Here is an 11415-nt window from a genome sequence, read left to right as displayed (position 1 = left end):
GGGTGGGGGTGGGGGGAGGGGGGGAGAGGGAGAGAGAGGAGGGGAGAGCAAGAGGAGGGAGAGAAGGGGGGAAGGCAGAGAGAGAGGTAACACCTGTCAAGTTTTTTTTTTTGTTTTGTTTTGTTTTTTGCCATGTGTCCATTTTGGTGATATTTCCCTTCACTTCCTGTCCCATAGCCAAAAGAGGAAGTTGGAGGTTCTAATCCTTCTCCACTTTATCCAAAAAAAAAAAAAATGTTTTGCCTTTAGTTATACTGTAAGTGTGACTCATACTTGTAAAGTTTATTTAAAAGTGCTCTCCATTGATGTGCTAAAATAAACACCTTGGCCGGAGTACTAAAGCATTACAACATAATACAACATAATACAACATAATAGTTGCAGCTCTATGGATGTCGCAGTGAATGTGGTCTCGGAGCAAGGTGTGTTATTTGGGACCTCTTTGCTCCCCGACGAGGGATTTGAAATCTCTTTAAGACACAGAATAAAAACCAAGGCATGAGGTGTAATTAAGTTGAATCTGTGATTTCCTGTGTCCCGGCTCTTTTGATAAAGTTCGGAACACGCTGTGGATCTGAAATTGAATATCTCTGCACTGGCAACAAATCCCTTAACTGGGAGAATTTATTGTGTTTTCGGATAAAATACCCAAGACGCCGTCTCTGTGCTGAGCCCGGACCTATCAGTGGCTTACTTCAGGAGGCTCCGCGTATTTATCAACTGAGCCAGGCGTCACGCTAATGCGCGGCGAGATATTTCCGCTACGGGTCTGAGCAAGGAGAAGCAGCAAACACGGGTTTTATTAACAAATTCTGAGCGCACTTCCTTATGATTCTTTATATCTGGAGTCTGGGAAATGTGCAATGAAGGTAAAGTCATGTTTTAATAAAATATTTATAGATATTAAGCTACAAAGTAGAGTTCAAGGCTAGCAAGTTGAATCTGTTTTTTTTTTAAAGCGGTATTAAACCCAAATACAAACATTTATTGCACTGCAGTCTACCAATTCTTAGATGTGATGGCTGCATTTGTGTAGACCCGCTTCCAGTACATTGCTGGACTTCGGGTGGTTTTAGCGGGATGATATGCAGCTCCGGGCATTATACCGGTAACATTATTTAGAGCCTGTGGTCGGCTCTATTTTAAAAGCAATCCTAGCGGCTAACTAGATGCTGGATTTCTTTTACAAGCAAGAAGGGGACTCCCTTCAAATTCCTACCGCCTTCCACGCTTGCTCGTGCTTTCACGTTCCACCAGAAGACCCGAGCGACCAGCCGGCATGTCCACTATGGTGACCTGGAAGCGATGACCTGACATCACTTCTGGTTTACCCGGATGTCAACAGCACAATTTTTTTAAAAAAAATCAAAAGCATTTGAAAAACGACCAGAGTAGGGGGTTTGGGATCTTATAGACCCCCGATATCTCCATAAAGGAGTACCTGTCACGTGCCTATTGCTGTCACAAGGATGTTTACACTCCTTGTGACAGCAATAAAAGTGATCCAGTAAGTGTACAAATTAAAAAATAAAAATGTAATTAGTAAAAAAAAAATAAAATAAAGAGCCCCTGTGCTCCCGCGCAAAAGTGAACGCGCACGTCGGTCCCGAAAAACATCGATTGTCGATGTTGGATGAGAAGGCGTGACTTGCAGTCTCCACCCCAATGCCCCGTACACACGAGCGGACATTCCGACAACAAAATCCATGATTTTTTTTTTCCCGACGGATGTTGGCTCAAACTTGTCTAGCATACACACGGTCACACAAATCTTGTGGGGAATTCCGAACGCCAAGAACGCGGTGAGACGTACAACACGTGCCGACGAGCCGAAAAGAGCTGAAGTTCAATAGCCAGCGCAGCTTATGCATCTAATTCGCATGTATGTGAACCCAGCCTTAAGTTTGTACTGATTTAGGGGTCTATTTATAAATGTTTTCACACAAAATTCACACCTTTTGCCAATTAATCTAATTGTAAAAATGTGTGAAAACATTTAGAAATCCTGCGCTCTGCGTGATTATGTGTGTTTTTATTTATTTATTTTTTTTTTTTCAGTAATCTGAATTGGAGTATTTTTTGATTTAAATTTGTTTCTAATCTCTGTTTTTTGTTCTGCAAAAAAAAAGTAAAATATTGAGAATAATGGGTCATAATAATAATAATAATAATAATAAAAATAATAATCCTCAGGAGCCATTTATATGCATTCCTAAAAACCACCAGCAATCACTTTAACCACCTCAATACTGGACACCTTTACCCCCTTCCTGCCCAGGCCATTTTTCAGCTTTCAGCGCTGTCACACTTTGGATGACAATTGTGCTTTCATGCAACGCTGTGCCCAAATGCATTTTTAATTATTTTCTTCAAACAAATAGTGCTTTCTTTTTGGTGGTATTTAATCACCGCTGGGTTTTTTATTTTTTACAAAAAAAATGACCTATTGCCCGTGCTAAATTGTGAGTTTACAAAAACACATATACAGTGCCCGCAGTACCTATCAGTGCCATCTGTCAGTGCCATCTGCCAGTGCCATCTGCCAGTGCCAGTCCCATCTGCCAGTGCCACCTGCCATCAGTTCCACCTGTCATCAGTTCCACCTGTCAGTGCAACCTGTCAGTGCCATCTGTCAGTACCATCTGTCATCAGTGCCACCTGTCAGTGCCACGTGCTATCTGTTGTCAGTGTCACCAGTGCCACGTATCAGTGTCATCAGTGTCACTTGTCATCAGTGCCTTCTGTCATCACTAACAATGACTAGAAGATTATATTCAGCTGAGGAGGCGTACGGATTCCTCCTAATTTTCAGATTCTGAGTCTGACGTGGACTACGAGCCTGTCCTAACAAGTGGTACACTGACAGTCTCAGAGGAGGAGGATGAGAGTCCGCCCGCCAGACGAAGGCGTACTGGTGAGGAGGCAGTGCCATCCACCAGCACCGCAATGCCATCCACCAGCACCGCAGTGCCTCGGCAAAGGCCACGTACCAGTGGGGTGTCACCTCAGTCCCAAAGGGTTAGGTCCCATGCCAGCCTTCCCTATTCCCTTCAGAACGCCTTGTGGCTGCCTCCTAATTCAGGAGATGCTTACGTTCCCCCTTTCACTGCCCAGCCAGGAGTCCAGGTGGACACAGAAAATTTTTCCCCGATAGACTTTTTCCATTTAATTCTTACTGAGGACATGCTTGCATCAATTGTGGCCCAGTGCAAAAACCCAGAGGTGATGAAATACCACCAAAAGAAAGCTCTATTTGTATGAAAAAAAGGATAAAAAATTAATTTGGGTACAGTATTACATGACTGAGTAATTGTCATTCAAAGTGTGACAGCGCTGAAAGCTGAAAATTGGTCTGGGCAGGAGGGGGGGTTTAAGTGCCCGGTTGTCAAGTGGTTAAGGACAGGGACTGATGTGAATGGATAATATATGTGTAAAGTGATGCGTACCGTAAATTGATGGTGCTATATAAGTACCCGTAATAAATAAAAAATAAATAAATAAATGCGCATTGAGATGCATTTTAATGTTTCCATTAAGTTAATGGAAAATGTATCAGGAGATAAAAAGGTCCAGGTGTGAAATGAGCGCCTAAAGTTTTCTTTGGCGACCTAAAAAATTTAGGATTAATGGAAAAGCATTAAGCTGTGTTCTGACCCGTGTTGTTAGCCGCCTTCTTCTTTTTATTGTAACCAAACGACGTGTTATAAAAGCTAAACTGTGTTTTAGATTTAGTGGCCCATTAAAGTATATGTGAAACCAAACATGTTTTTCACAGAAACGGAAGGCTGTAGTCGAGCAGACAGATATCCACAATACAAACATACCGCTCTTATAAAAATAAAAAAAATAATAATAAAAAAAAATCGAACTACCTTAATAAAGCTATTTTACTGTAAATGTATTTTTTTAAATAGCAAACAGCCCCAATCCTCCTCTTCTGGGGTCCCCCCCCCGCACTCCTAGCTCCTCCCCCCTGCTGAGTGCCCCTATAGCATGTGATTTGCTATGGGGGCACTCTAGTGGGCTCGATCCTGAGCTGTGCTGTGTGTCCATAGACACACACAGAGTGGCTCGCCCCCCCCCCCACTTCTCTCCTCACAGGCTGTGACTGACTGACAGCAGCAGAAGCCAATGGCTGCCTCCACATCTATTGAGAAGAGAAAGAGGAAAGAGCCACTGCTCCATCCAGTGGCGGCTGGTGGTTTTTTGTTTGGGGGGGCGGAAAACAACTAACCCCCCCCCCACTGCAACTCAAACCCCCACTTCCCCCGCCATCCCCCGATTGGTCCAACGGCACTTACCCTATCTAGGCGTTGGGCATCTGCGGTCATCCAAGAAGTGGCGGCGGGGACTGGGCATCCAGGCATCCAGGCATCCAGGCATCGGCGGGGACCGGGCATCCAGGCATGAATAGGGGGGTGGCCGCAGCAGCCGTGGAGAGATTCATGCTATGTATGAATCTATCCATTGCATAGAGGGGGTGGCTGGAGAGAGGGGGCGGCGCCCGGACACCCCTAATGGATGGGCCGCCCCTGCACTGCTCACAGCACTGGTTCAAGGAGATCGGGTTTAGGTAAGTATGTAGGGGGGATGGGGGGATGGGGGGGGCTGAACACAGAAGGTGTTTTACCTTCATGCGGAGAATGCAATAAGGTAAAAAAAAAATTGAGAGGGGGAGTTTGTGGGGAGGGAGAGGAAAGGATTATTGTTTTATGGGGGGGGGGATCCTCCCCTATGGTAGGTTGTGTTTTTTTGGTTTTTTTTTTTTGGGGGGGGGTTTGGAAAAGAAGGGAAATGAACAGTATATAGTAACCTTAGCTGAATATTAGAAGGGATAGTATTGGCGGCCATTCCGGTTTTGGGTGTAGCGTCGCCCTCTGACCCGGCATGGGGAGCTAATACGGAAATATAGAAATACAGAATCTAGAAGGGAAGTATTCCCTTTCTTTTTGTGTCCCTTCTATTTCCATTTGACATCATTCTAGAAATGGGGAAGATCAAATTGAATTGAATGTAATGATTTAGCTTTGGATGTGTATATATATGTTTAGGAGTGAAATGTTAATTATGTAAAGACTGTTCATTTTTCTTGTAAAAAAAAAAAAAAACAAAAAAACTTCAACCTTAACAAACCACTTTAAATTTGGACTTTAAAGCGGTAGTAAACCACATTTTTTTTAACCCTGTAAGACAATGGCATAATGTGCTAGTATGCATTGCATTCTAGCACATTATGTAATACTTACCTTTAGAATGAGGCTCCCCAGCGGCGCGCTGTCAATGCTGAAGGCCCTTCCATCTTCACCCGGTCTTCCTTCTGAGGTTCACGTCCTCTGGCCGTCTGATTGGCCACGCCACGATGACATCACTCAAGCGCGTGTGCGCAGGACTCACGGACCACGGCATGGAGCTCTGAAGGGGCGGCGCGGGTATGCTGTCCCTTCAGAGCGCATTCGGCGGGGATGTCACCGGCTGCATGCAGTGTGAATATATCTGCTCTGTTTAGGAGATATTCACTGTACCTACAGGTAAGCTTTATTATCCACTTAAGGACCAGCCTCGTTTTGGATTTTAGGTGTTTACATGTTAAAAACAGTTTTTTTTGCTAGAAAATTACTTAGAACCCCCAAACATTATATATGTTTTTTTTTTTCTAACACCCTAGAGAATAAAATGGCGGTCGTTGCAATACTTTGTTTTGCACCGTATTTGCGCAGCTGTCTTATAAGCGCACTTTTTTTGGAAAAAATTCACTTTTTTGAATAAAAAAAAAAGGCAACAGTAAAGTTAGCCCAATTTTTTTTTATATTGTGAAAGATAATGTTACGCCAAGTAAATTGATACCCAACATGTCACGCTTCAAAATTGCGCCCGCTCGTGGAATGGCGTCAAACTTTTACCTTCAAAAATCTCCATAGGCGACGTTTAAAAAATTCTACAGGTTGCATGTTTTGCATTACAGAGGAGGTCTAGGGCTAGAATTATTGCTCTAGCTCTACCGGTCGCGGTGATACCTCACATGTGTGCTTTGACCACCGTTTTCATATGCGGGCGCTACTCGCGTATGCGTTCGCTTCTGCGCATGAGCTCGTCGGGACGGGGGGGGGGTTTTAAAAAAAAAAAAAATTATTTTTATTATTTATTTTACATTATTTTATTTATTTTTACAGTAAAAAATTGTGTCACTTTTATTCTTATTACAAGGAATGTAAACATCCCTTGTAATAGAAAAAAAGCATGACAGGTCCTCTTAAATATGAGATCTGGGGGGTCAAAAAGACCTCACATCTCATATTTACACTAAAATGCAATAAAAAAAAAAAAAAAAAAGTCATTTAAAAAAATGACATTGAAAAAAATGTGCCTTTAAGAGGCGTGGGCGGAAGTGACGTTTTGACGTCGCTTCCGCCCAGCAGTGTCATGGAGACGAGAGGGCGCCATCTTAGCCTCACTCGTCTCCAGGCACAGAAGGGAGACGGACGCGATCGCCTCCGCCGCTACCGACGGCTCCGGTAAGCGGAGGAGGGCACCGGATCGCAGCGGGAGGAGGGGGGCCCCTCTCCCGCCACCGATAAAAGTGATCTTGCAGCGAATCCGCCGCAGGGACCACTTTTATCAGAAAGCCGATCGCCGCACGAAAATGGGGATACCGGGGTTATGCCAGAACAACAATATCCACCGTTAAAGTTTGGACGTACATTGGCGTGCGGCGGTCCGGAAGTGGTTATAGACTCACCTGTAGGTACAAGATCAAGAAAAGGGTTTACATGTACTTTAATCAGTGGTCACATGATCACAATACCACTATGGCGCCCCACTAATCTGTGGTTGAAGCCACAGAGTATTGCCACTGCAAAAAAAAAAAAAAAACATGACTGCTGCTTAAGGACCAATCAGAAGAGTATGGACATGGCATCCTGTAGTCCCAAAAAAGAGCGCATGACATTCGTTAATACTTAGTAAAGCTGCCAAACAGGCAGAAGAGGGACCCGAGAAGAGGAGGATCTGGGCTGCTCTGTGCAAATCCACTGCAACAGAGGAGGTAAGTTTAACATGTTTATTATTTTTATAGTAAAAAAAAAAAAAACGAGACTTTTGCAATCACTTTAAATACTGTCATAGGAAAAGCAAATGGCTATTTCATTCCTTCTTTTATTTTCCTTTGAACAAAAACAAAAACAAAAATTTTTTTTTTTCCCTCTATTCCTTAATTCACATAAATTGTCCAATCAGAGGTCTATTCAGGATTGTGGCATACATTCACAAAATAAGTAATTAAGTGCCATTCACAGACTTGTTCCAAATCGGTCCAGAGACAGATATAATTGTGTTCTATTTAAACACTCTGGGAAATCATCTGTCAACATTTGTTCCAATTCTGCATTCATTCAACACGCAAACACGGAGGCTTTTAAATCTGCATTCGCTTTAAAAAAAATGGAAAAGGAACAAACAAAACCCATTAAAATTCATCCTCTGTTTGTCCTCTTTAAAGCTTCATGTCTGTTGTTCGATCGTATATATCCCTTTCATTATAATGGTTAGCTACAGTGACCAGCACAACGTGCGTGAAAGAGATTGAGATTGTTATTGGTGAGGTCCCGACAACCATCCATGTTTTTATTTTACCTTCTTTTATTATATCATTGTTAGAAACGAATTTGAGGTTTAATTCCATAAAAAAAAAAATCCTTGTGTAGCCAACAAGGCCGGACTCCATGAAAGTAATACCCCCAAACCCCCGACATAGCTGACCACTGGACATGATGATTATACAATTCTATTACACTCTATACATAGAACACTACAACCCCCTACATGACCCACCACTGGACATGATCATAATACAAGTCTATTACACTCTATACATAGAACACTACAACCCCCAACATGACCCACCACTGGACATGATCATAATACAAGTCTATTACACTCTATACATAGAACACTACAACCCCCTACATGACCCACCACTGGACATGATCATAATACAAGTCTATTACACTCTATACATAGAACACTACAACCCCCAACATGACCCACCACTGGACATGATCATAATACAAGTCTATTACACTCTATACATAGAACACTACAACCCCCTACATGACCCACCACTGGACATGATCATAATACAAGTCTATTACACTCTATACATAGAACACTACAACCCCCAACATGACCCACCACTGGACACCATCATAATACAAGTCTATTACACTCTATACATAGAACACTACAACCCCCTACATGACCCACCACTGGACATGATCATAATACAAGTCTATTACACTCTATACATAGAACACTACAACCCCCAACATGACCCACCACTGGACACCATCATAATACAATTCTATTACATGACCTACCACTGGGCCTGGTCATAATATAATTTTATTATACTCTATACATAGGAGACTACATCCCCAACATGACCCACCACCGGACATGATCATAATATAATTCTATTACACTCTATACATAGAACACTACAACCCCCAACATGACCCACCACTGGTCATGAAAATTGAAGAAAACAGCTGAACGGCCGCGCTCCGAATAATACTGTTTTTCCACGAATAAAAGGTGTTATTCGCAGTGCGGCCGTTCAGCTGTTTTCTTCAATTTTCTACACCATTGCAGAACCTGCACCTGAAGTTGTGAGTGGGGAGGGCGGTTATTAGAGACACCAACGCGCTTGGAGTGGCATTGTTACCTCATATTTTAGACTGAATCTTTACCACTGGGCATGGTCATAATACAATTCTATTACACTCTAAACATAGAACACTACAACCCCCAACATGACCCATTAATGGTCACCAGCATATTATAATTCTATTACACTCTATACATAGAACACTACAACCCCCAACATGACCCATTAATGGTCACCATCATATTACAATTCTATTACACTCTATACATAGAACATTACAATCCCCAACATGATCCACCACTGGGCACCATCATAATACACTTCTATTACACTCTAAACATAGAACACTGCAACCCCCAACATGACCCATCACTGGACATGATTATAATACAATTCTATTACATGCTATACATAGAACATTACAATCCCCCAACATGACCCACCACTGGACATGATCATAATACACTTCTATTACACTCTAAACGTAGAACACTACAACCCCCAACATGACCCATTAATGGTCACCAGCATATTATAATTCTATTACACTCTATAAAATTGCATCATCAGGAAGCTGTTGATTGTCCAAGTGTCAAAAAGTGTCACGTGGTTGGACTACTAACATCTGTCTTGACACATTCAATTAGTAATTGGATAAAGGAGACTGAGTTTCCTGTGTAGATATAAATGCTAGCACCGTTTTCACACAGGTCATAGGTCTCATGCAGTACGTGTACTTATATTTAGGGTGATTCATAAGATTTTTGGTGTGGAACCACTGCTCCATGGAATGAACACCTGCCATTTGAGATGATTTGGACATCTTTGGGCACTTTGGGCCACCCCAAGAGACTCCAGTCTACCTGGAAGGAGGTCTAGTGAAAGACCCTGAGCACCCTGGGGGGATGATATAATGTTCACTTCAAATGCAATAATTAAATTACCTGTCTTTTATGCTGCACATATCAATCTGCAGGTCGCTGAAATTCCCCAGGACGCCGCGCTGAACCAAGATGAGGTCCTTGGGTTGATTATCAATAAAGATGAGTCTCATACATCCTTGAAATGACGAGATTGGATTTATGCAGGACGAGGTGGCTGGATGGTCCGGACAGCCTGTTTGGTAAGAGACAGACACCGCGTCCAATCAGATTCATAATTTCACATAATGCGTTTACTTTTTTATGAGCGCTATTGATGGATGACCCCAAGGTCCCAGCAATCCTGATGTTCTTTTATTACGCAAGCTTTGTCATAAACTCTCAGGTTATGAGAACAGAACTCAGTACAGTATTTATTCGATGAACAGACCGGATTCTTATTGTGTTCCTTTATCTGTTCATCACACATATAATATTCACATTTCATTATGGGATTCTATTTAAATTGGAAAGACCTTTACATTTGAAATTATGTGTTTATATGCATGCATTGCATGTGCCAATGTCTTTCATCACATTTAGTCTTTTATTTCTGATATATCTAAAAGTTTCATACTTTTAAAGCCTAAGTTCAATGAAAAAAAGGATTTAAAAAATCAGCACAAGGGACATTACTTACAGTCAATGCAATCCATCCCTTGTGCTGATGGCTGCAGATCCTACGCCTACCCCCACCTCCGTAATCTTCCGGTGCAGTGGGGGTTAATAGAGCCAAGAGACATACTGTATCATATGCACTCATCAAGATTGATGACTATGCCCAACCTTTCCATGTGATTGTAGGCAGGTGCAAGTCGTTTTCCAATCTGTAGTTTCATCAGGGAACTGGCCTCTTAGGGATTCCGTCATCTGTCTCAGGATGGGAAGCAGATCAGTTGTCTCTGGACGCAGAACTCTCAAGAGATGTTGGCAGCCATTTTGTTGGGGAACCTTTTAAATAGGGGATTTCCACATCATTAGGGTGTTTAATAAGGAAGTGGCAGGGTAGGGGCAGGAACCCATTTGTGGAAGACTGCGCTTAGCGAAGGAAAGGGTCCCTGTTGAGTAGGTATAGCTCAGGGAAGACTCTCACAGCACTTTATACACTCCGGTGTCTGGAATAGGAGTGAGTAGCTGGTTCATAACACAGGGACAGCACAACTAGTGATACTATACAAAGGGACACCCCCCCAGTAACTGAAGTTATCCTCGGGCAACACATACTGTATTGTAAAACACTGTGGCTGCTTTATTACTGGATTGCCTTGTAACAGTGTGAAAGGCTTGCCTTTTTCCTGTTACTACAAATCAGCTAAAAGACAATCCAATATATATCAGTGCTCCACATACTTTGTGTGTGGTTCCTCCTAAATTGTGTATCTATTATGAGTGGCACCTACACCCCTCCTCTATCTATATGTAGCACCCTTCTAGCCTAGGTGCTAGCAAATTTAGCTTTTGGGTCCCTTTGTAATCAAAGAAGCAGTGATTGTTTACTTTGGCCTGTTCAGTGTCTCACAGGCTGGGAATTTGATCGCTTCCCCCGCCCCTGGAAGAAGCTTCCAGAGCATAGGGCGGGAGGTTCAAATCATCCAGCATTAATATTTATCAGGTTCTGGCCAATCCCTGGAGGGGAAGTTTCCACAGGGGGCCAGAGTGTGATAAATAGTTTGAGGCATGGAAGAGCAGGGTTCCTTCTCCCAAGGTGGGTTCCAGAGCTGCAAGAGCTGCTGCTGCCAGGCAGGTCATGGACTGGACAACTGCTCAAGGAAGCTACAGAGGTACTAGGACCCAAGGCTCAAGTGGACTTTGCTCAGAGCTGACTGCAGAACT

General features: G+C 42.8%; 1 protein-coding gene across 1 annotated transcript in view; it reads right to left on the bottom strand.

Annotated features, from left to right (window-relative positions):
- LOC141147242 (contactin-associated protein-like 5) overlaps nt 1-11415 on the bottom strand; it is a 585111-nt gene that overhangs the window by 250260 nt on the left and 323436 nt on the right. Inside the window, exon 10 of the mRNA XM_073634434.1 lies at nt 9607-9778. Within this exon, the coding sequence (XP_073490535.1) occupies nt 9607-9778 (172 nt within the window). The remainder of the gene's footprint in view (nt 1-9606; nt 9779-11415) is intronic.

This window comes from Aquarana catesbeiana, linkage group LG06 (assembly GCF_042186555.1).
Source record: "Aquarana catesbeiana isolate 2022-GZ linkage group LG06, ASM4218655v1, whole genome shotgun sequence".
NCBI lineage: Eukaryota > Metazoa > Chordata > Amphibia > Anura > Ranidae > Aquarana > Aquarana catesbeiana.
This window is presented reverse-complemented; position numbering and strand designations above follow the sequence as displayed.